Source organism: Phocoena sinus, chromosome 6 (genome assembly GCF_008692025.1).
Source record: "Phocoena sinus isolate mPhoSin1 chromosome 6, mPhoSin1.pri, whole genome shotgun sequence".
NCBI classification, from domain to species: domain Eukaryota; kingdom Metazoa; phylum Chordata; class Mammalia; order Artiodactyla; family Phocoenidae; genus Phocoena; species Phocoena sinus.
In genome coordinates this window covers 82,834,973-82,861,878 of record NC_045768.1, presented here as the reverse complement: position 1 = coordinate 82,861,878, position 26,906 = coordinate 82,834,973, and the positions used below count along the sequence as shown (strand labels likewise).

The 26,906-nt window shown below is 36.6% G+C and overlaps 1 protein-coding gene across 3 annotated transcripts in view; it reads left to right on the top strand.

Moving 5' to 3' along the window:
• Positions 1–8,703, top strand: part of GKAP1 (G kinase anchoring protein 1) — an 81,954-nt gene extending 73,251 nt beyond the window's left edge. Inside the window, exons 10-13 of one of the 3 annotated variants that reach the window (XM_032636227.1) lie at positions 1,398–1,461; positions 4,968–5,038; positions 5,546–5,623; positions 8,376–8,703. In XM_032636227.1, the coding sequence (XP_032492118.1) occupies positions 1,398–1,461; positions 4,968–5,038; positions 5,546–5,623; positions 8,376–8,423 (261 nt within the window). In that variant the 3' untranslated portion in view covers positions 8,424–8,703. The remainder of the gene's footprint in view (positions 1–1,397; positions 1,462–4,967; positions 5,039–5,545; positions 5,624–8,375) is intronic. The other 2 variants (XM_032636229.1, XM_032636228.1) reach the window with 2 other exon arrangements.
• The last annotated feature ends 18,203 nt before the right edge of the window (positions 8,704–26,906 follow it).

The window sequence follows — 26,906 nt, the reverse complement described above, 5'->3', positions numbered from 1 at the left end:
GATGAGGTATTAACATTGATCGAAACCCTGAAAGTGAGAATTTTATAGTGGATACAGTTTCATATTCCCAGTAGATATATTTCTGTATTCATAGTGAGTATAGTTGTAGTTGACTGTATTTGTTTTTCCCCTTCATATTTTTATGTTTCCATCTGACTTATCTCCCTCTTTCATTACTTAGCTTCTCAAAAGTCCTACTCCCTTTTATGTTTACTTCTTCCATTCAATGTATTGTCTGCAGTATTACTCAGTAACATTATTGATTTATCCTCAGCAATTTACTGGACAGAGTATTTAGTAAAAGTCATCTATTGGACTTAATTTAAAATACATCAACTTTGTTTTACAAGAAAGATTTTTGAATCTGGTAACTGCTGTACATATCTGTGTACATGTTGAGAGAAGAAATGACAAATTTCTTATATTGATCTGTTTTCTTTCCCTGACCTCTTGTATTTCTATAGTTACTAAATATATTGTTTTCTCTAATGTATTAAATATTTATAAATACTTCAGTGTGTGCTATAAGACAGGTTGAATAAGAGTAGTGTAGGGGAAAAATTCCCTGGAATATGGATGTTAATGTGGGAACACAATTCCAAAATTGTTTATAATGTATAATTGTGTCATTCATGTAGTTTGAAAAGAAGCTAAGCCATTTTTTTAAGTTGAAAAATAACTGAAAGATACTTCAGTAAATTACTAATTCATTTCAGCCAAAATGTAAGTAATTCAAAAATTACTTTAAAAATATTTAGTTAATGAAATAACAAAAGATTAGTAAAGCCTTAACTGAGCAAATATAAAACTGTGCTGTACAGTAACTACTACACATGGTGTAAAATTAATACACTACATGGGTTTTAAATACATAAAAGTTAAATTTTTATATATAAAAATTAAATAAAATAAAAATTGTAATTAAATAAAACTAAATACAGTTGAAAGTCATTTTCTCAGTAACACTGGCCACGTTTCCAGTAGTTAGCAGCCACATATTGGACAGTGGCCGATAAAGAACAGATACAGAGAGTTCTAGTATAGTACTGGTATAGAACTATGAATCATTTTTCTTTTTGTTTTCATATAATTATTTTGAATTGTATAAGGATTTTATTTGAGGAAGAAAAGAGAAAGACTCTTCAGGAAAATTTAGTTTTATTCTGAGTTTTCTCCACTTTTACTCTACTCTTCTTAAATACAGTCACCTATAATATTGATTTGTATTATTATACGAGGGATTTAATTAAGTAGTAGATAGTTGTGAATACATTTTCCTCCATCTTTTTTCTTTCAGAAGTAATTTATGTCTTTGAGCAAGCTCCATAAACTGGTAGTAAATCGTTAATTATATCATTTACTTTTAAAAAATTAAATCTTTTTTCCTTGATTATTAGGCAAAGTATAAAGAAGTAAAGGCAAGAAATGCACAGTTATTGAAAATGCTTCAGGAAGGTGAAAGTAAGTGATTTCTGTGTTTTTAGAATTAAAAGTTAATCTTAAAAATATTTGAAGATAACTTTTCAAGATATATGATTTATTAATTCAACAAAATAAAAAGGTTTCCCAAAAGGATACAAACTGGATTATTGACGATAATTTTATTATTACAAGTCTCCTTTGCAGCACCTTAGTATTACACAAGTTTACAACTATTCAGCTAAGAAACTCCTGAAATTTCAATTCTTATGAATTATTGGAGTACATTTAGAGGCAAAACAAGAAAACATTTGCTTAAGATTCTGTTTATTAATTATTAGAGGAGAAGGCCTGTCACGATTTTAGGTTTTCCTTGTACCCCTCCTACCACCCCCCGACCCCCGCCCCCACCCCCACCAGCCCCAACTCTTCATACTTTTGCTGCCACTCTAAACATTTGGCAGTAGATTACCAGCAGGAAGCCAAGGAAATCAATCAAAAAAGATTAGAGATAATAACATTAGTAAAGTTGATGTTATATGAAACTACCCAAATCAGTTGCATTCCTGAATATGAATACCTAGTGATGCTAACCTTGAAAGCTCTCTGAAAATTTTCCATTAATAACAGAAAGGGAAGCATGTATTAAATTTGCAAAAGAAAATGAACCATAAAAGAGACATAGAGAAAGACATGAATAAATGAGAAAGTCTTCTGAATAGACAAAATTAAGTGTAATCAACAATTTCCCTTGTTAACAAATGTTAATGAAATCCCACATATAGCTCCTGTGAGTACTGTATAGCACTTGAGAAATTATGAAGCTCACCTTAAAGGATAAGTAAACAAGATACCCTAAATTGTTTCAAATATGAAGATACTGGGAGTGGAATTGTCCAACCAAATATTTAAACTATTAAATAACAGTTATCAAAAACCAGAAATCATGTCCAGCTGAACAGAATATATAGTCTTGAAGTAGAGTAAATACTTTTTATAACTTTACGACTTTTATAATATAACTTAACTGTTACAAGCTTAACTATGATAAAATAGAAGTTAAATAATAATGGGAAAAGGCATTATTTGAACAATTAGATATCAGTGTCCTGAGATTAATTTAGATATGCATGTCACTGAGCTCCATGTGGATCATTTAATGAATAAAATTATGAAAATAATTGTTTACAAGATGTATTTCTTTTTTTTTTTTTTTTTTTATTTTTTTTGTTTTTTTTTTTTTTTTTGCGGTACGCGGGCCCCTCACCGCTGTGGCCTCTCCCATTGCGGAGCACAGGCTCCGGACGCGCAGGCTCAGCAGCCATGGCTCACGGGTCCAGCCACTCTGAGCCATGTGGGATCTTCCCGGACCAGGGCACGAACCCGTGTCCCCTGCATCGGCAGGCGGACTCTCAACCACTGCGCCACCAGGGAAGCCCTACAAGATGTATTTCTAATTGAAGAAAGTAAGGGTATCATTGAACATTGGATGTATGGTTTTTAAATACCTAAAAATAAAGTAATATTCCTTAAGGAAACGTTTGTGAAAAGTGAGAAAATTAACTGATAAAAACTTACTCTCAAAAATAGATTGAAGGGGCTTACCTGGTGGCACAGTGGTTAAGAATCCTCCTGCCAATGCAGGGGACACAGTTTCAATCCCTGGTCCAGGAAAATCCCCCATGCCGCAGAGCAACTAAGCCCATGTGCCACAACTACTGAAGCCCGTGTGCCTAGAGCCCATGCTCTGCAGTGGAGAAGCCACTGCAGTGAGAAGCCTGCGCACGGCAACGAAGAGTAGCCCCCGCTTGCAGCAACTAGAGAAAGCCTGCGCGCAGCAACAAAGACCCAACACAGCCAAAAATAAATAAATAAAATAAATAAAATTTAAAAAATAGATTAAAAATGGCTACCAGTAAATCATATCAGTGTCCATACTCCGTACTATAAGTAGTCCAAGTAGAACAATTTTATACAGGACCATGACATGAAAAATACAGTACGTTAGAGTTTACAAACTCTAGCATTTGTAATATAAATGCAAATACAGTCAGTTATGTTACAGTACAACATGTGTTCCTAAAAATCACTAATCTCTATAAAATCATACAGTTAAAACCACAAAGTTTATGGGGAAAATGGAGTTAGGAGCATACAATACTCAAAAATTTCATCAGTGACACATTAAAAAAAAAAGGGAACCTATAACAGTAACAGTTTTATACATGTTAAAATGGTTGAATACATAAATACTATAATAAATATGGCACTTAACTTTGAAGACAACCTAAAGTTTGCTGTAGAAGTAGGTTTCAGAAGGGTTGCAGCTTGTGTGTGTTAACTGTTAAGTGATGGAAGGATGGAAACTTGGTGTGGTTCTTGACACAGTGCACTGAAATAGCTGGTAGATATTTGAAGTGTGTGAGTGGGTGCAGTTTTCTTTGTTCATGAAATTGTGCTTAAGCATTAAGTACACAATTCATGTTATGTTCATGTTGTTCCCTGATGTATCAATCTCTTTGAAACACAAAACAGCATTATAGGAAAATTGACTGTAGTTAAAATATTACATAATTGTTAAAAATCACTAGTTCTCAGTGAGTGTGTTTAATTCTGAGGATGGAGGAGTAGAAAGTATAATTTGTAAAAGTTCCCAAGTTGATTCTTAAGGGACTGTGATTTGTTTCTTGAGACAGCATCTCACCTTAGTGCATATCATATTAAACTATGAAAAATAAATTTGAATGACAGAGTTATATTGGTGGAGCTCTGGTGATATCAGTACTCTTATATATTTGGACATTTCCTCCTTTACTCATTTTATTAGTTTTACCTCTTCAGTCTCTCCTAGCTTTTCAAAGTTGAAGAATTAGTTTTTCATGTATTATCCTTTACCATAGGTTAAGTAAATTGTCAGCCATGTGGAAATTTTTAAAGCCTAGGGAACACAGAGGCCAAAGAACAGATCTCTTGCTTCCCCAAAGAGGGAAAAACCTCTAGACGAATGAACAGTTCTGAGACCACAGATGTTATATGATTACTGTGCTCATATGAGCTAACACTTATTGGATAGTGCTTTAATGGTATGAAAAGTCATATAAAAATAATTCTTGTGGACCTTATGATATGCACACCTTGACAATTTAACAAAACAAACAAAAACACTCTACATTGTTTTTAAAATCTTGCTTTAAGATTAGTCGAGGCATTTTAAAGTTTTTTTCCCTATGTGAAATATTTTATTTTCTCTGTCCTTGTCCTTTTTAGTATAAATGGAAAAAATTAATCTTATGACAATTGTCATATCTGTACAATTAATATTTTAACACCACAGAAATGTAGAATTTCCAATAAAAGCTGCTGTGGTGATAATAACGATCAGAATTTACCAGTGAAAATTAAGAGGTATATATAGGGTCAAGGAATACATTAAGTATGAGGACAATTAATCTTTGCCTGACTGTATTGCTGTCTTGGTTCAGTAAAAGTATTGTTAAAGTATCTGAGTGATTGAAAAGATTATACTGCTGTTTTTCCTTTTTTGTCAGTGAAAGATAAAGCAGAAATACTTCTGCAAGTTGATGAATCACAAAGTATCAAGAATGAGCTAACGATACAGGTAAGAAAAACTATATATAGGACTGGTTATATTAAGCTGTTCTTTAGTCCTGAATTATGAAACTTGACTAAACAAAAACACAGCCCATCAATACTGCAAACCATACTTCATTATTATTATGTAATAGCAAATGATTGAAAATTCTGTTTACTGAACTTAGGGAGGTATGTATGTCCTAAAGAATAGGGGAAGATAAGGTTGTATTTTAGTTGATGTGGGCTGAATATAGAGATAGAAAGGACAGACAGAACTTATCCTGTTCATGGACTTGATTTTCTCCCCTTCCCATCCTTATTCTTTGGTCTTGTCTTAGAACAGTGAGCTTGCCCTATGTATCTTTAATATACAGCTGAATAAAATGCCTAATTGAAATTGTTTGTGAGGAGAGAGGTTCTCTTCTAATGCTCATTAATCTCATAGTCAAAAATCATCATTGTGAATGACAATTAAGAGTATTTACCAAAAAAGACCCAAAAAAGTCTTTTTTTATTGAATATTTGGTTATAGGTAACTTCACTTCATGCTGCGTTAGAACAAGAAAGATCTAAAGTGAAAGTATTACAAGCAGAATTAGCCAAATATCAGGTATGCTTTTATAATTATGAAAGTGTTTTCATCACAGATAATACATTTGGAATAGGTATATACATGTGAGAATAAAGGTACTATTTTATTCTTAGGCCAAAATTTATTCACCAAACATATTGATGATTTTGTTATTATTGGTTATATAATTTACATCATAGAAAATGTTAAGTTTATTCTAGACATTGGTATATACAGCAATAACTAAAGTAACTCAAAAAGACCTTTGGTACTACATAGATGATGTGAGATATGTGCCAGTGAACCTTATCGAGGGAAGGTACATAATGACATTTATCCCATTATATAATAAGTTTGATCACTTGGGTACAGCAGTCTCTCCTAGATATCTTCATTGTAAAGATATCCTTTCCCTTTTGTAATTAATAAATAATATGTGAAGTTATAGTTTGAGATTGTATATCCTTTTCTTTTTACCCAATGATTTTAGCATCCAGATTAAAGATATTTTTATCAGTTATTATTTTGGTAGTTGCAAAATAGTGATTTTTCTAATTCTGTCATTTCGTCTGCATTTACAAGATGGCATTCAGCATTTTTTTCTGGGTGAAGCAGTAAACAATATCAGGGCTTTGTTTCAATATATGTGTATATGTATATTTGTGAATATACACAAACACATATATTTGTATATACATATGTATGTGTGTCTATGTCATGATATAAAATGAGTTAATTGATGTGGGGGTCATAGTCAAAAAAGTTCGAAAGCCACCACTGGTGGCCTAGAGAACATAAAAGTTGTTTAGCTCCAGCTTTGACATGTCATCAATCCAGGAAGGAAGATTCCCTTTGCCTGGGAAGTTTTGAAAAGGATCTTTGAATTATTATTATTTTTAAAAAACTCTTGTTTAGAAGAAAGGTAAGAGTTTTAAGCTATATAACATTGGTACCTCTGTATAGTGGGTATCTACCTTGTAGAAAGTTTTTTAGTAAATTTATTTTTTATTTCCCTGCTATCAGGAAATCTTATTTTTAACACCTGTCATTATACATCTCAAGTTTCATATAACCTCTTCGTACTTTTTCTTCTCTGAATGAATCTTTGCAAAACTTTTATTTGGTCAGGACTGAATAACAGCATTCTCATACTTGATTTTTTTTTTTTTTTTAAAGAAGGTTTGTTGTAGACATGTTTTTGAACACCAAGAGGGAGGTTATGGGCAGAAAAAGGGTGAAACAAAGAGAAGCTGCCAACATTATTAAATGGGTCTGGGTTCCATGTGCCCTTGATATAACCACCACTCTAAAAAATGTGCTTTCACAGACAAGTAGTTCCCAAACTTGGCTGATCATCAGAATTTCTTGGGAACTTTTTGATTGTTCAGACCACTACTAATTATCATAAGTAAATAGGCTGGGACAAAGTCTAGAGATCAGAACTTTTAAAATATTACTACTTAGGTGATTCTAGTAATTAACCAAGTTTGAGTATCATTGCCATAGTTTATAAAAATGTAGAAAAATGATAAAATTATTATAAATGCATCAAACCATTATTTATGGTTAAAATGGAGGGTAGAATAGTTATGGATGATTAAATTTTTTTGTACCTTTGTGCTTTCCATATTTTTAAAATGATTCTTTGCTTTTTGAATCAGAGTAAGGCAGAAAATGTTGTTAAAAGTAATTAATGAAAAATACTTCCTGTCTTTTAAGCCACGTTTCTCTTTCTTTGGCTCAAGTCAAATACCATTGATGGCATTTCATTTGGAGGAAATTAAATACAGATTTATATATGTCACTGAGCAAATATGAAAAGTATAATCTTTTCAACCCACTGATGAACAAAATCAGATTTCTAATGCTGTCTTATATGAACAAAACTATACAGAACTTGAATTAGAAATTGAATTACCCAAAAGGGTAATGAAGTGAATCACCAAATTTGCTGATCATATGGAGCAAATTGTCTTATTTTGATCAATTTTTTTTTTTTTTGGGGGGCTGCATTGGGTCTTCGTTGCTGCGCACGGGCTTTCTCTAGTTGCAGCGAGCAGGGGCTACTCTTTGTTGTGGTGCACAGACTTCTCATTGCAGTGGCTTCTCTTGTTGTGGAGCATGGGTTCTAGTTGCGCAGGCTTCAGTAGTTGCAGCCCGAAGGCTCAGTAGTTGTGGCATACAGGCCCTTGAGCACGCGGGCTTCAGTAGTTACAGCGTGTGGGCTCAGTAGTTGCGGTGTGTGGGCTCAGTAGTTGCGGCGCGCAGGCTCTAGGGCACGTAGGCTTCAGTAGTTGTGGCGTGTGGGCTCAGTGGTGTGGCTCGCAGGCTCTAGAGCACGGGCTCAGAAGTTGTGGCTCACGGGCTTAGTTGCTCTGCAGCACGTGGGATCTTCCCAGACCAGGGATCGAACCCTGCATTGGCAGGCGGATTCTTAACCACTGTGCCACCAGGGAAGTCCTGACCAAAATTTTTATTAAAAAAAAAAAATCTGGTACAGTGCAAATGAGCTCTAAAAAATAAGATACTGGTGATCAGACTAAGTCCGGACCAGTTCAAATAGATAACTGTTTTCTACAACCTACTTTAACCGTTTGTAAAAATAACAACAGTTATTGCTATTTAAAATACGTAAAAATAATTTAGTGGTATGTTCATTCAAATTTGCAACAAACTCAGAAAAGTTCCTTCCTTTTCATAGTCAAATATGCCTTTGATCTCATTTATTCTTGAAAAGAAAATGCCCCCAAAATGTTATTTCCTCAATAATTTACCCTATTTTTCTTTACAGGGTGGCAGAAAAGGGAAAAGAAACTCTGAATCCGACCAGTGTAGGTGATTCCATTAGCCTTTGAGGTCAACACAAAAATTAAAACTTTCAGGGTTTTGCAAAAATGTATATATTTAATGCTGTGCAACTGCTGAACTATGCAGTTTTTGTTGAAGAAACTTAAAATGGTTAGCTCACTAATGGTTTATAATTTTATGTCCTTTTGGCTTAAAGTGAAAAGAAGAAAAATAGAATTCCAGCACAACTCAATGATTATTGTTTACTATTCGTACTTCCTATCACTTTAGTTTTTCATCAGTCAATAAAAGTAATTTACTCTTCCATTAATGTTTGATTTTTAAAAAATTTCAGAAACAGTGTGAAAGTATTGTTTTTGCTTATAGCACAATCAATTTAATTGGATTTAAGCTCAGTGAATATTTACGCAGCACTTTGTGCATGCTAAATCCTATAGAACGTACAAGATATCCTCAAATGGCTTATGCTCAGCAGAAATAGAAGGTGGGGGTGGGTAATGACAGCAGCAACAAAAAATTACCATACATATTAGAGTGTGATATCACATTGTTTGGAAATTGAGAAAACTTGCATGAGATATGGGGTTGGCCAAAAAGTGCCTTCGGTTTTTAAGTAAAAATAAAAGACACATTTTTCATTTTCACCAAGAACTTCATTGAACAATGTATTCACCCTTTTGTTCCACTACCTTCTGCCATTTTTCAGGCAACTTCATAAGCCCAAAACTTTTTTATCTTTTTGAGCAAAGAACTGTTCCAGGTGCCTTTTACAGTCTTCCAGGGAATTGAAATTTTTTCCATTAAGAATTTTGTAAAGACCTAAATAAATGGAAATCCAAAGGTGCAATGTCTGGTGAATACAGCGGATGAATCAGAACTTCCCAGCTAAGCTGTAACAGCTTTTGCCTGGTCATCAAAGAAACATGCAGTCTTGCGTTATCCTAATGGAAGATTATGCATTTTCTGTTGACTAATTCTGGATGCTTTTTGTCGAGTGCTGCTTTCAGTTGGTCTAATTGGGAGCAGTACTTGTTGGAATTAATCGTTGGGTTTTCTGGAAGGAGCTTATAATAGAGTACTCCCTTCCAATCCCACCGTATACACGTCACCTTCTTTGGATTGAAGACAGGCCTTTGGTGTGGTTGGTAGTGGTTCATTTCACTTGCCCCTTGATGTCTTCTGTGCCACATTATTGTACAGTATCCACTTTTCATCACTCATCACAATTTGTTTTAAAAAACGGAATGTTTTCATTACGTTTATAGAGAATCACATGCGGAAATAAGGTCAGGAAGGTTTTTTTCGCTAAACTTAGGTAGAACCCAAACATCTAAGTGATTAACATAACCAAGCTGGTGCAAATGATTTTCAGTGCTTGATTTGGATATTTTTGAGTATGTCGGCTATCTCCTGCGTGGCATAAAGTTGCTTGTTCTCAGTTAATGTCTCGATTTGAGCACTATCAACTTCAACTGGTCTACCCAACCATGGAGCATTGTCGAGCGAGAAATCTCAGGCACGAAACTTTGCAAACCACTTTTGACACGTTAAGTGAGTCACAGCACCTTCTCCATACGCTACATGAATCTTTTTTTGCATTTCGGTTGCGTTTTTACCTTTCTTGAAATAATACAGCATAATATGCTGAAAAAGTTGCTTTTTTCTTCCGTCTTCAATTTTAAAATGGCTACACAGAAATTCACCAATTTTGATGTCTTTTTTAAAATGCACACTGATATGACAGCTGTCACATACAATCTAACAAAATTGTTTTGAATGAAGTTAAAGACAACTAAGTGCTACTAGAGCCATCTTACGGAAAAAACCGAACGAAACTTTTGGCCAACCCAGTAGTTTTTTGGAAGGTGGATACCTTTTCTGTAAATTTTTTGAGAAGCATCCTAGGCAGAAGGAGTAAACTCTGGGCTGAAATATTTATTTAAAGGACAGTCTGGCTTGAGGACAGAAGTGTGACACACTGAGAATAGGAAGAGTGTTGATGTGGGGGAGGAATGAAGATAGATTTTTTTTTATTCATATAATCAGCAGTTTATGGGATTTTTTTTTTAGTGTAGTCAGTGAAATACAAATATGATTCATTAAAATACAGAGAGATTTTTGCTTTATAACAAAGGCAAACACATAAATACTGGTATTGGCCTCCAAAACCAGCATTATATGAAAGACTCCACTTCATGACAGTCTTTAATAAGAAAAAATACTTAATGTCATCATTGTTTATATGTCTGGCTTCTTCCGTGTGGTTACATGAACCTTGCAAAGAATTGTGGCTTATTATTATTCTCAACACTTAGTTCTCTATGTATCACAGAGTAGATGTTAAATAATTATTTGTTTAATTAATTGATAAAGTGGTAAAGCTTTTAAAGATAGTTTTCCCCTCATTTTACCTTTGATTAAGAATAGGTACCATCAAAACCTACTTAATTACTTAAATATATTTGGTAATCCATGGTACCATATTTTTCAATCCAGTGATGAACAAAATCAAATTTCTAATGTTGTCTTATAGGAACAAGCCAGACAGAACTTGAATAGTTTCAATTATAATTGAATTACCCAGGTAGTTAATGAACTGAATTACCAACGCCTATCACATTATCATCTGCTTTTGATTATTTACCTATACACTATCCATTTGGTACATTATCTAACATCTAACACAGTGCCTGGCACATGGTAGACACTCAACAGGTACGCCATTTTCTACTAGTGTATATATGGTTTAAAATCACCTGAGCACATAGAAAACTTCATTGATTATCCTGTTTTGTGTTGGGTATTCTCTGGAGTACTGCACTCATAACTTTGTTTTTCCTGCTGATTTTTTTCATTGATTGATGTATCCAGTTCTGTGGGCTTAATCTGTCACTTCTAGGCCAATGTCTCAATTTCAACAGAGAAAGCTTTATCTAGTAAGAGACAGAAAAGACAATCAGTTGATTTCTTCTGTTAGATTGATTTCTCAGGCATCCCCTTTTAATAAATATCTTTACTCAGATTCTTTTCTGCTTCCTGAATATGCAATGAAATTATTGATAGCTTACTATGTGTTAGGCATTGTGCTAAGTACTAGAGATGCAAATATCCACAATCAATTGGAAGAACATAGAAATGTAAAGAAATATTCATAAAATATTCCAATAAATAATAATACTGATGTATTCAAATTGCTGTTGGGAACAGAAGAAAATACATCTTACTCTTTTAAACATTTTAGACATCTTCTTTGGGATTTTTGACATTTTCTATAGTGTGTTAGTAAAGCCAACACTCTTGAACTAGAGCTTTGTTCAAGTTCTATTACTTATTAGTTGTATGGCCTTGGCTCATAATAAATATTCAATAAATGATTGAACAGCATGAAATTTGGTATCTAATGAGAATAGTCAGTGAAAGTACTGGGTAAAAATTACGTAAGATGCCATTTTTACCTGCAAATTATTTTCAGTCTAATATGAATAAACAAGCATAGCACATAAGTAAATGAAATTCAAGATAGAATACAGTGGGTTCTGTAACCATTTTGTGGAAGGAAGAGAGTGTATTTGTTCAGGGAAGTCCAGTGTTACTCATTAAAAAGCTAATGTTTTAATTGATAAGTAGCTTTCCCCAAAAGTTTTAAAGGGCAGAGGCTTGTTTGACAAGAAAGGAAAATTTAAAAAGAGAGGTGAAGGAAAAGCAACGTTTACGTGTTCAGGGAATAGAAAGATAACAAGGCATGTGTTGAGCATATCAAGCTAATAATACTTAATTTTTGAGTTTTTGAAAACAAAAGTTTATGAACAAAGAAGTGATGCAGTCAAAGTTGTCCTTTAAGAAGACTGAAATGGTAATGATGTAATAGAAAATTATAGAAGAATCAATTTGGAAATATCAAGGAAGCTTTTATAATAGTAGAAACAGGACATAAAAAGGATCTGAACTAGGGAGGTGGCATTGGGATTCAGAATACAGAATAAAAAAATTCCCAGGGTGGAATTTAACAAACTTTTGTAGAGTGAGGAAAAGAACAAGGGCATTAGACATGAAAAGCAAGATCTCTAGCCTAAATGAGAGTGAGGATGATAGTGCCATTAGTAAGGTACAATGATGGAGGAATTGATGTGGGGGAGATGGACAGAATTAATTTCTGACTTTTTAAACTGGATTTGCCTACAGAACATCTGAAAATAGTCCAAGAATTTGGAAATATAGATCTGGTCCTTTGAGGGAAGGATGGATTTGGGATCTGGGATCCATCTACAGTTAAGTTGTATAAATAGTTGACATGCCCAAAGGAAAAAGTTTTTGAAGAGAAATACTGCTGAGGACAGACTTTGGAAATGGTAGGAAACAAGAGAGGTTGGTGAGAAAGGTGGGAGGCATGGTTATGAATGTTGCATAGAGGTCTCAAGTTATGAGCCTGAGGAAAAACTACTGGTTTTAACAGAGAAAGAACACATTGATAACTTTCAAAATAGCTTTTTCAGTGGCACAGAGCAAGGCACTGAGGAAAAAGTTAAACTCTGTAACACTTTTGGCAGTTATAAAAAAGGGCCCCCAAGGTGCTTTGAAGGGACTACATGGTTGAGTGAGGGTTGGTTTGTTTAAATTAGGGACTCAGTAGACCTTTACTATGTTCATGAACAAAAAGGAGCCATTTAAGAAAACAATGAGACATTTTTAGCAGAGGGGATGGAGTCATGATGGCGGAGTAAGAGGATGCAGAGTCCGTGTCTCCTCACAACTAGGGCACCTACCACACTGGTGGGGGACGTTGACACCCAAGGGGACAGGAGGAACCCCTGAGTGACTGGGTAGGACACGGGGGGAGAGCAAGGGGGTTGGATAAGTGGAGGTGGGATGGGAGCAGTGCCCCTGAGGGCGGCTGGGGCAGGGGAGAGGTGCCGACGCCTGGAGAGGCCCACTCACTGCAAGGGGATCAACAGGGATGGGGAGAGACCTTTGGGGGGATTGGAAGGGAAACTGGGCATTTCCCCTGCCCAGTTGGGCCCCGGGGAGCCTGCTGTGGTCCCCAGGCCTGGTCCTCTGCCCTCTGAGGCCCCCTCTGGCCACGTGGGTCCTGGGGACATAGGAGGGAGGGTAAAGGAAGAGTAGAGGCCAACAGGGAGGGACCCTTGAGAATCGGAGGATCAGAGCGGGGGAACGAGGCTAGTGTTTCCCCTGCCCACTCGGTCCCTGGCAAGCCTGCTGAGGTCTCAGGCCTCATCCACCACACTCCGAGGCCAAAGGCACTCCAGGGACCCCATCCCACCATGCTGAGCCTAGCCCTGCTCCCATCCCCACCAGGGCCTTTACTGGCCACGTGATTCTGGAGCCTAGACCCTGCTCCCCACCTAAACCCTGGCCCCCTAAGCCCCACCCCCATCTAAGCTCCTCACCCCCCACAACCAAGGCCTTTTCTGGCCCTTTATTTTTTTGTGGGGGGGCTGTTGTGATTCTGTTTTACTTTCTGATTGTTTCATTGATATTTTTATTTTTTCTAATGTATCTGTTTTCTAATTTTTTGTTATTCTGCTTTTTTTTTTCTTTTTGCCACACTGTGCGGCTTGCGGGATCTTGGTTCATGGGTCAGGGGGCTGGCCTGAACTCCTGTGATGGGAGCACTGCGTCCAAACCACTGGACTAACAGAGAACCTCAGACCCCAGGGAATATTAATCAGAGTAAGGTCTCCTACAGGTCCTCATCTAGGTACCAAGATCTGGATCCACCCAACTGCCTGCAAACTCCAGTGCTGGAAGCTTCAGGACAAACAACCAGTAAGACAGAAAACAGTCCCACCCATCAAAAAAAGTGAGATGACGAAAAAATATGTTAAACACGAAGAAGCAAGGTAAAAACCTACAAGACCAAATACATGAAAAGGAAATAGGCAACCTACCAGAAAATGAATTCAGAGTAATGATAGTAAAGATGATCCAAAATCTTGGAAATAGAATAGAGGCATGGATCAAGAAAATACAAGAAATGTTTATCAAAGTCCTAGAAGAACTAAAGAACAAAGAGATGAACAACACAATAACTGAAATGAAAAATACACTAGAAGGAATCAGTAGCAGAATAACTGAGGCAGAAGAACGAATAAGTGAGATGGAACTTAGAATGGTGGAAATAACTGCTGAGGAGCAGAATGAAGAAAAGAGAATGAAAAGAATTGAGGACAGTCACAGAGACTTCTGGGACAACACTAAGTGCACCAACATTCAAATTATAGGGGTCCCAGAAGAAGAAGAGAAAAAGAAAGGTTCTGAGGAAATATTCAAACAGATTATAGTCAAAAGCTTCCCTAACATGGGAAAGGAAATAGCCACCCAAGTCCAGGAAGCACAGAGAGTCCCATACAGGATAATCGCTAGGAGAAACACACCAAGACACATATTAATCAAACTAACAAAAATTAAATTCAAAGAAAAAAATACTAAAAGCAAGGGAAAACCAAAAAAATGACATACAAGGGAATCCCCATAAGGTTATCAGCTGATTTTTCAGCAGAAAATCTGCAGAACAGAAGGGAGTGGCAGGATATATTTAAAGTGGTGAAAGGGAAAAACCTACAACCAAGATTACTCAGCAAGGATCTCATTCAGGTTTGATGGAGCAATCGAAAGCTTTACAGACAAAACCTAAGAGAATTCAGCACCACCACACCAGCTTTACAACAAATGCTAAAGGAACATCTCTAGGCGGGAAATGTAAGAGAAGAAAAAGACCCACAAAAACAAACCCAAAACAATTAAGAAAATACATATCAATAATTACCTTAAATGTAAATGGATTAAATGCTCCAACCAAAAGACACAGACTGGCTGAATGGATACAAAAACAAGACCCATATATATGCTGTCTACAAGAGACCCACTTCAGACTTAGGGATACATACAGACAGAAAGTGAGGGGATGGAAAAAGATATTCTATGCAAATAGAAACCAAAAGAAAGCTGGAGTAGCAATACTCATATCAGATGAAATAGACTTTAAAATAAAGACTGTTACAAGAGATAAGGAGGGACACTACATAATGATCAAAGGGATCAATCCAAGAAGAAGACATACCAATTATAAATATTTATGCACCCAACATAAGAGCACCTCAATACATAGGGAAAATGCTAATAGCCATAAAAGGGGAAACTGACAGTAACACAATAATAGTGGGGGACTTTAACACCCCACTTACACCAATGGACAGATCATCCAAACAGGAAATAAATAAGGAAACACAATCTTTAAATGACACAATAGACCAGGTAGATTTAATTGATATTTAGAGGACATTCTACCCAGAAGTGGCAGAATATACTTTCTTCTCAAGTGCACATGGAACATTCTCCAGGATAGATCACACCTTGAGTGACAAATCAAGCCTTGGAAAATTTCAGAACATTGAAATCATATCAAGCATCCTTACTGACCACAATGCTACGAGATTGGAAATCAATTACAGGAAAAAAAAACTGTAAAAAACACAAATGCATGGAGGTTAAACAGGGTATTACTAAATAACCAAGAGATCACTGAAGAAATCAAAGAGGAAATTAAAAATTACATAGAAACAAATGACAATAAAAACACGACGACCCAAAACCTATGGGACACAGCAAAAACAGTTCTAAAAGGGAAGTTTATAGCAATTCAATCTTACCTCAAGAAACAAGAAGAATATCAAACAATCTAACATTACACCTAAAGCAACTCGAGAAAGAACAAAGAAAACCCAGGCAGTAGAAGGAGAGAAATCATAAAGATCAGAGCAGAAATAAATGAAATAGAAATGAAGGAAACAATAGCAAAGATCAATAAAACTAAAAGTTGGTTCTTTGAAAAGATAAACAAAATTGATAAACCTTTAGCCAGATTCATCAAGAAAAAAAGAAAGAGGATGCAAATCAATAAAATTAGAAATGAAAAAGGAGAAATCACAACTGACACTGCGCAAATACAAAGGATTATAAGAGACTATGACAACTATATGCCAATAAAATGGACAACCTAGAAGAAATGGACAAATTCTGGCAAAGGTACAATTTTCCAAGACTGAACCAGGAAGAATTAGAAAATATAAACAGACCTATCACAAGTAATGAAATTGAAACTGTAATTAAAAATCTTCCAACAAACAAAAGTCCAGGACCAGATGGTTTCACAGGTGAATTCTATCAAACATATACAGAAGAGCTAACACCTATCCTTCTCAACTCTTTCAAAAAATTGCAGAGGGGGGAATCACTCCCAAATTTGTTCTACAAGGCCACCATCACCCTGATACCAAAACCAGACAAAGATACCACAAAAAAGAAAACTGATTTTGAAAGATTGGTTCAAGATGGCAGAGCAGAAGGATGTGCTCTCACTCCCTCTTGTGACTGGAATCACAACTAAACTGCTGAACAATCATGGACAGGAAGACACTGGAACTCACCAAAAAAGATACCCCACATCCAAAGACAAAGGAGAAGCCACAATGAGATGGTAGGAGGGGTGCAATCAGAATAAAATCAAATCCTGTAACTGCTGGGTGGGTGACTCACAAACTGGAGAATGCTCATACCACAGAAATCCACCCACTGGAGTGAAGGTTCTGAGCCCCATGTCAGGCTTCCCAACCTGGGGGTCTGGAAGCGGGAGGAGGAATTCCTAGAGAATCAGACTTTGAAAGCTAGCGGGATTTGATTGCAAGACTTTGACAGAACTGGGGGAAACAGAGACTCCACTCTTGGAGGGCACCCACAAAGTAGTGTGCACATCAGGACCGAGGGGTAAGGAGCAGTGACCCCATAGAAGACTGAACCAGACTTAACTGCTAGTGTTGGAGGGTCTCCTGCAGAGGCGGGGGGTGGCTGTGCCTCACTGTGAGGATAAGGACACTGGCAGCAGAAGTTCTGGGAAGTACTCATTGGTGTGAGCCCTCCCAGAGTCCTCCATTAGCCCCATCAAACAGCTGGGTAGGCTCCAATGTTGGGTCACCTCAGGCCAAACAACCAACAGGGAGGGAACCCAGCCCAACCCATCAGCAGACAAGCAGATTAAAGTTTTACTGAGCTCTGCCCACCAGAGAAACATCCAGCTCTACCCACCACCAGTCCCTCCCATCAAGAAACTTGCACAAGCCTCTTAGATAGCCTCATCCACCACAGGGCAGACAGCAGAAGCAAGAAGAACTAAAATCCTGCAGCCTGTGGAACAAAAACCACATTCACAGAAAGACGAGATGAAAAGGCAGAGGGCTATGTACCAGATGAACGAACAAGATAAAACCCCAGAAAAACAACTAAATGAGGTCGAGATAGGCAACCTTCCAGAAAAAGAATTCAGAATAATGATAGTGAAGATGATCCAGGACCTCGGGAAAAGACTGGAGGCAAAGGTCTAGAAGATTCAAGAAATGTTTAACAAAGACATAGGAGAATTAAAGAACAGAGATGGACAATACAATAACTGAAATGAAAAATACACTAGAAGGAATCAATAGCAGAATAACTGAGGCAGAAGAACGGATAAGTGACCTGGAAGACAGACTGGTGGAATTCACTGCCGTGGAACAGAATAAAGAAAAAAGAATGAAAAGAAATGAAGACAGCCTAAGAGACCCCTGGGACAATATTAAAAGCACCATCATTTGCATTATAGGGGTCCCAGAAGGAGAAGAGAGAGAGAAATTGACCCAAAAAAATATTTGAAGAGATTATAGTCAAAAACTTCCCTAATATGGGAAAGGAAATAGCTACCCAAGTCTAGGAAGTGCAGTGAGTCCCATACAGGACAAACCCAAGGAGAAACACGCCGAGACACATAGTAATCAAATTGACAAAAATTAAAGACAAAAAAAATTACTGAAAGCAACAAGGGAAAAATGACAAATAACATACAAAGGAACTCCCATGAAGTTAACAGCTGATTTCTCAGCAGAAACTCTACAAGCCAGAAGGGAGTGGCATGATATATTTAAAGTGATGAAAGGGAAGAACCTACAACCAAGATTACTGTACCCGGCAAGGATCTCATTCAGATTTGACAGAGAAATCAAAAGCTGTACAGACAAGCAAAAGCTAAGAGAATTCAGCACCACCAAACCAGCTTTAAAACAAATGCTAAAGGAACTTCTCTAAGTGGGAAACACAAGAGAAGAAAAGGACCTACAAAAACCAACCCGTAACAATTAAGACAATGGTCATAGGAACATACATATCGATAATTACCTTAAACATGAATGGATTAAATGCTCCAACTAAAAGACACAGGCTAGCTGAATAGATACAAAAACAAGACCCATATATATGCTGTCTATAAGAGACCCAATTTAGACCTAGGGACACATACAGACTGAAAGTAAGGGGATGGAAAAAGATATTGCATGCAAATGGAAATCAAAAGAAAGCTGGAGTAGCAATACTCATATCAGATAAAATAGGCTTTAAAATAAAGAATGTTACAAGAGACAAGGAAGGACACTACATAATGATCAAGGGATCAATCCAAGAAGAAGATATAACAGTTATAACTATATATGCACCCAACATAGGAGCACCTCAATACATAAGGCGACTGTGAACAGCTATAAAAGAGGAAATTGAGAGTAACACAAAAATAGTGGGGGACTTTAACTCCTCACTTACATCAATGGACAGATCATCCAAACAGAAAATTACTAAGGAAACACAAGCTTTAAATGACACAATAGACCAGATAGATTTAATTGATATTTATAGGACATTCCATCCAAAAACAGCAGATTACACTTTCTTCTCAAGTGCGCACAGAACATTTTCCAGGATAGATCACATCTTGGGTCACAAATCTAGCCTCAGTAAATTTAAGAAAATTGAAATCGTATCAAGGATCTTTTCTGACCACAACGCTATGAGATTAGAAATCAATTACAGGGAAAAAAAGGTAAAAAACACAAACACATGGAGGCTAAACAATACATTACTAAATAACCAAGAGATCACTGAAGAAATCAAATAGGAAATTAAAAAATACCTAGAGATAAATGAGAATGAAAACATGACAATCCAAAACCTATGTGATGCAGCAAAAGCAGTTCTAAGAGGGATTTATAGCAATACAATCCTACCTCAAGAAACAAGAAAAATCTCAAATAAAAAATGTAACTTCACCCCTAAAGGAAATAGAGCAAGAAGAAAAAACCAAACCCAAAGTTAGTAGAAGGAAAGAAATCATAAATATCAGAGCAGAAATAAATGAAATAGAAACAAAGAAAACAATAGCAAAGATCAATAAAACTAAAAGCTGGTTCTTTGAGAAGATAAACAAAATTGATAAACCTTCAGCCACTCTCACCAAGAAAAAAGAGAGGACTCAAATCAAAAAAGTTAGAATTGGAAAAGCAGAAGTTCCAACAGACACTGCAAAACACAAAGCATCATAAGAGACTACTACAAGCAACTCTATTCCAATAAAATGGACAACCTGGAAGAAATGGACAAACTCTTAGAAAGGTATAACCTTCCGAGACTGAATCAGGAAGAAATAGAAAATATGAACAGACCAATCACAAGCACTTAAATTGAAACCGTGATTAAAAATCTTCCAACAAACGAAAGTCCAGGACCAGATAGCTTACAGGTGAATTGTGTCAAACATTTAGAGAAGAGCTAACACCCATCCTTCTCAAACTTCCAAATAATTGCAGAGGAAGGAACACTCCCAAACTCATTCTATGAGGCCACCATCATCCTGATACCAAAACCAGACAAGGATACTACAAAAAAAGAAAACTACAAACCAATATCACTGATGAATATAGATGCAAAAATCCTCAACAAAATACTAGGAAACAGAATCCAACAACACATTATAAGGATCATAAACCATGATCAAGTGGGATTTATCCCAGAGATGCAAGGATTCTTCAATATATGCAAATCAATCAATGTGATACACCATATTAACAAATTGAAGAATAAAAACCATATGATCATCTCAGTAGATGCAGAAAAAGCTTTTGACAAAATTCAACACCCGTTTATGATAAAAAACTCTCCAGAAAGTGGGCATAGAAGGAAACTACCTCAACAAAATAAAGGCCATACACGACAAACCCACAGCAAACATCATTGTCAATGGTGAAAAACTGAAAGCATTCCCTCTAAGATCAGGAACAAGACAAGGATGTCCACTCTCTCCACTGTTATTCAACATAGTTTTGGAAGTCCTAGCCACAGCAATCAGAGAAGGAAAAGAAATACAAATTGGAAAAGAAGTAAAACTGTCACTGTTTGCAGATGACATGATACTATAAGAGAATCCTAAAGATGCCACCAGAAAATCACTAATGAGCTAATCAATGAATTTTGTAAAGTTGCAGGATACAAAATTAATGCACAGAAATCTCTTGCATCCCTATACACTAATGATGAAAAACCTGAAAGAGAAATTAAGGAAACACTCCCATTTACCATTGCAACAAAACGGATAAAATACCTAGGAATAAACCTACCTAGGGAGACAAAAGACCTGTATGCAGAAAACTGTAAGACACTGATGACAGAAATTAAAGATGATACCAACAGATGGAGAGATATACCATGTTCTTGGATTAGAAGAATCAATATTGTGAAAATGACTATACTACACAAAACAATCTAAAAATTCAATACAATCCCTATCAAATTACCAATGGCATTGTTTTACAGAACTAGAACAAAAAATCTTAAAATTTGTATGGAGACACAAAAGACCCCAAATAGCCAAAGCAGTCTTTAGGGAAAAAAACGGAGCTGGAAGAATCAGACTACCTGACTTCAAACTATACTACACAGCTACAGTAATCAAGAATATTGTACTGGCACAAAAACAGAAATATATATCAATGGAACAGGATAGAAAGCCCAGAGATAAACCCACGCACCTATGGTCAACTAATCTCTGACAAAGGAGGTAAGGATATACAATGGAGAAAAGACAGTCTCTTCAATAAGTGGTGCTGGGAAAACTGGATAGCTACATGTAAAAGAATGAAATTAGAACACTCCCTAACACCATACACAAAAATAAATTCAAAATGGATTAGAGACCTAAATGTAAGACTGGACACTATAAAACTCTTAGAGGAAAACATAGGAAGAACGCTCTTTGACATAAATCACAGCAAGATATATTTTGATCCGCCTCCTAGAGTAATGGAAATAAAAACAAAAATAAACAAATGGGACCTAATGAAATTTAAAAGCTTTAGCAAAGCAAAGGAAACGACAAACCAGAGAAAAAGACAACCGTCATAATTGGAGAAAATATTTGCAAACGAATCAACGGACAAAGGATTAATCTCCAAAATATATAAACAGCTCACACAGCTCAATATTAAAAAAAACAACCCAATCCAAAAATGGGCAGAAGACCTAAATAGACATTTCTCCAAAGAAGACATACAGATGGCCAAGAAGCATATGAAAAGCTGCTCAACATCACAAATTATTAGAGAAATGCAAATCAAAACTACAGTGAGGTATCACCTCACACTAGTTAGAATGGGCACCATCAGAAAATCTACAAACAACAAATGCTGGAGAGGGTGTGCAGAAAAGGGAACCCTCTTGCACTGTTGGCAGTAGTGTAAATTGATACAGCCACTATGGAGAACAGTATGGAGGTTCCTTAAAAACTAAAAATAGAACTACCATATGACCCAGCAATCCCACAACTGGGCATATACCCAGAGAAAACCGTAATTCAAAAAGACACATGCACTCCAATGTTCACTGTAGCACTATTTACAATAGCCAGGTCATGAAAGCAACGTAAATGCCTGTCAACAGACAAATGGATCAAGAAGATATGGTACATATATACAATGAAATATTACTCAGCCATAAAAAGGAACGAAATTGGGTCATTTGTAGAGACGTGGATGGATCTAGAGACTATCCTACACAGTAAGAAGGAGAAGAACAAATATCGTATATTAACGTGTATATGTGGAACCTAGAAAAATGGTACTGATGAAGTGGTTTTCAGGGCAGAAATAGAGACACAGATGTAGAGAATGGACATGTGGATATGGAGGGGAAGGGGAGGGTGGGGCGAATTGGGAGATTAGGATTGACATATATATACTACCATGCGTAAAATAGATAGCTAATGGGAACCTGCTATAAAGCACAGGAAGCTCAGCTCAGCTCAGTGCTCTGTGATGATGTAGATGGGTGGGATGCCGGGGCATGGGAGGTCCAAGAGGGAGGGGATGTATGTACCCATATTATCTGATTTTCTTCATTGTACAGTAGAAACTAACACAACATTGTAAAGCAATTATACCCCAATTAAAGAAAAAACAATGAGATTGGGGGAATGGGGTGAGGAATTGACTTCAGAGCCCACCAATTAGGTATTTACTTGCTATTATGTAATTTGGTTTCCATGTCAACCCTCTCTGATTCATCGTTCAATTCTAAGTTAAGCTGCTCTCTGATAATGGAATGATGTACTTTCCTTATAATGGTTTAAGAATGTTTAAACAGAACTTAAGGATTTAAAAAAGAAATATAAAATGATTTCATGATCAGACATTAGTAAACTTCCATGAAAGAATAATTCCTGAAGCAACAGACAAGATGGTAAGTGAAAGATCCTACAAAGTATGTAAATCATTGATGAATTTGTCCTGGGGTAAATTTTAAATTGAATTTAAAATGTTATTAAAGTTAACACCCACTGCTAGTATGGTTGTTTTGAAGTGGACACCCATATGTACTATTAGCAATCTTGCACTTTGATTTCTTCCTTTTAGAAAAGTACTATTGTAATATATTTCAAGAGCCCGAAAAATGTTTATACCCACTCATTCCCAATATTGGATAATTTATCCTAAGGAAACAGTTTGAGAGAAGAATAAACTTTAAAAGATCTATACAGGTATAACAGTAAGTGTAACAGGGAACCATGGAGTAACCCAAACATTTAGCTTTAGTGTCTAACCCAAATACCCAACTCGAATGACTAATTAACACATCAGTGGGAATTAGTACTTATGCAGCCTTTAAGAAAAGTATAATTAGGGCTTCCCTGGTGGCGCAGTGGTTGAGGGTCCGCCTGCCGATGCAGGGGACGCGGGTTCGTGCCCCGGTCCGGGAGGATCCCACATGCCACGGAGCGGCTGGGCCCGTAAGCCATGGCCGCTGAGCCTGCGCGTCCGGTGCCTGTGCTCCGCAACGGGAGAGGCCACAACAGTGAGAGGCCCGCGTACTGCAAAAAAAAAAAAAAAAAGAGAAAAACAAAAAAGAAAAGTATAATTAGAACAACTCTGTAAAAACTTGGAATATATTGAACAAAGTTTAAATATAAAAACTTGTACACTCATTACGGGTAAAGTGAAAATCTATATGCATATGGACAAACTGGAAAGTAGTAATTCCAAAATAACACTGCTTGTGTGGGGATGGGGGATAATGGAGAATTATGGGTTGTTTTTCCCCTCAATTTTTATCTAATACACCATTTTTTGTAATTGAAAAAAAAGAAAAAGTATTACTGCTTGGATTTGTGTTATTTCCTGTTACGGAAGTAGGTTGTAGTAACTTATTTATTGACATGTTCAACTGAATTGTGTTAATTAATATAGAACATCTCCTGGACATGGAAGTTTTGCTTTTTAATCCAGAACCCTTCATTGTAATAGAACTGAACCAGGGAAGGTAGCTTTGTGAATCAAAATGACTGTGTGGCTGCAAGAAAACTTGTAAAATTGTAGTCAACCAGCTTGATGTTTCCCTTGTTTTATTTCTCATTCAAAAATATTTCAGAAATTTAGAAGTTTAACCATATTATACTGTTTTGGTGACATCTATTCAAAAATTAGTTTTTTGATATTCATATTACAAACTAAAATGTGAATTATTTTATTGTATAACTTATATAATATGCTCCCCATTCTGAATTTGTTAAGGAAGAGAGAATTTTCTTCTTGATACCTCAATATACATAATGGGTACTAACTGTACCATTTTATATAAAATTAATTATTATTTTTTTTGGTATGCGGGCCTCTCACTGCCGTGGCCTCTCCCGCCATGGGGCACAGGCTCCGGACGTGCAAGCCCAGCGGCCATGGCTCACGGGCCCATACGCTCCGCGGCACGTGGGATCCTCCCGGACCGGGGCACGAACCTGCGTCCCCTGCATCGGCAGGTGGACTCCCAACCACTGTGCCACCAGGGAAGCCCCTAAAATTAATTTTTTATAACACAACTTTATTGAGATATAATTGGCATAGAGCTGCACATGTTATATGGGATAAGTAAACATTCTGTGATTTTAGTACTTTGAAATTTGTTAAGATTTGCTTCATGCACCAATATGTGATCTAACTAGTATATGTTATGTGTGGGCTTAAAAAGAATATGTCTCATGCAGTTGTTGGATGCAGCATTTAGTATTCCATACATGTCCGATTAGATTGAGTTTCTTCAAATCTAATATATCCTTAATTATTCTTTGTCCTCTTTTCTATCAGTTACTGAGAGAGAGAGAGATGTTCAAATCTGACAGTGATTGTGGATTTGTCTACTTTTTAAAAATGTGTGTGTGTGTGTGTATATATATATTTTATGTATATAAAATGGAAAATTAGCCATAAAGAATGAAATCTTGCCATTTGGACAACATGGATGGACCTAGAGGGTATTAGGATAAGTGAAATAAGTCAAACAAAGACAAATATTGTATAATTTCACTTATATGTGGAATCCAAAAGATGAGTCATACTGGATTAGAGCGGGCCCTTAATCCAATGACTGATACTTTTATGAGAGAAAAGAGAGGAAAACTTGTACATATAAACATAGGGAAGAAAGCCACGTGGCAATAGAGGCAGAGATTGGAACGATGGCAGGTATATAAGCCAAGGAACACTAAGGATTGCCAGGAGCAAACCAGAAGCTGAGAGAGGCAAAGAAGGATTCTTCCCAAGAGCCTTCAGTGGAAGCATGACTCTGCCAACACTTTGATTTCAGACTTCTAGCCTCCAGAACTGTGAGAGAATATATTTATGTTCTTTTAAGCCACCAATTTATAGCGATTTGTTATGACAGCATTTCTGACCTCTAAATATTGTGGTGCTCCATGACTTAGTTCTGGGATGTCTGCTTTTCTCACTCTACTCTATCACCCTATACCATGCTTTAAATACTAGCAATATGTTGATATCTCTCAAATTTATATTTCCATACCTGATTTCCCCCTTAAAGACAGGCTGGATATAAATAGATAACATATCCAACTACTTTATCCTCACTTGCATATTTAAGAGACATATCAAATTCATTTTACTCCCTCTCCTCCCAACTCTTCCTCTCTCAATAAATGATACTAATATCCATGCAGATACTTAAGTCAAAAATCTATCATCATTGATCTCTCCCTCTTCATCATCCCATCTCTTTGCAAGTCCTATCAAGTTTTCCTCCATACATATCTCAAATTTGCCCATATCTCTCCAGCTCCATTGCCAACACCCTATTCCAAGCCATCGTTATCTCTACTTTGGACTAGTGCTAGCCTTCTTTTTTTTTTTTTTTTTTTTTTTAGTGCTAGCCTTCTAATTGGTCTTCCTGCCTTCGCTCATGGACCCACACCATTCACATACAACCATGTCAATTTTTAAAAAAATGTAAATCAGGCCATGCCACTCTTTGCAGAAAGTCACTAACTGGCTTTGCATTGCATGGAAAATAAAATTCAAACCTACCTCTGTGGCATACAAGACCCTGTAAGCATGGGCTGCCCTCTACTTCTCCCATCTTCTTGGACTATAATGCTCCAGACACACTGGACCCCTTTTTGATCCTTGAACACACTAAGTTCTTCCTTACTTCAGGCAAGCCTTTGCACTTTATCATGGACTGAATATTTGTGTCCCCCACTCCCTAAATTCATATACTGACACCTAATCCCCAATGTGATGGTATTTGGAGGTGGGACTTTTGGACAGTGATTAGGTCATGAGGTTGGAGCCCTCATGAATAGAATTAGTGCCCTTATAAGAGTCACAAGAGAGTTTGCTTCCCCTCTGTGCTGCTGTGTAGGACACAGCGTGAAAGCCATCTATGAACCAGAAAGTGGGTCTTCACCAGACGCTGAATCTACCAGCACCTTAATCTTGGACTTCTTAGTCTCCAGTACTATAAGAAATAAATTTCTGTTGTTTAAGCCATGCAGGCTATGGTGTTTTTCTTATAGCAGCCAGAACGGACTAAGACACACTTGATGCTCTCTCTCCTTATGGTGCTTTTTTCTCAATTCTCAATATCTAGCTCCTTCTCATACTTCAGGTTTCAGTTCCAATGTCATCTCAGAGAGGCCTTTCCTGACTATTCTGTTTGAAGTAACTCTTAACTAGTTACTCCCTATTACATCTTAACACTAAAAAAATTTTGGCACTTAATATCCAAAATTATCTTATTTTTATAGTTTTGTTTTTCTTGTTTGTTTTTACTATAATGTAAGTTCTGTGAGAGCTAGGGTCATGTCTTT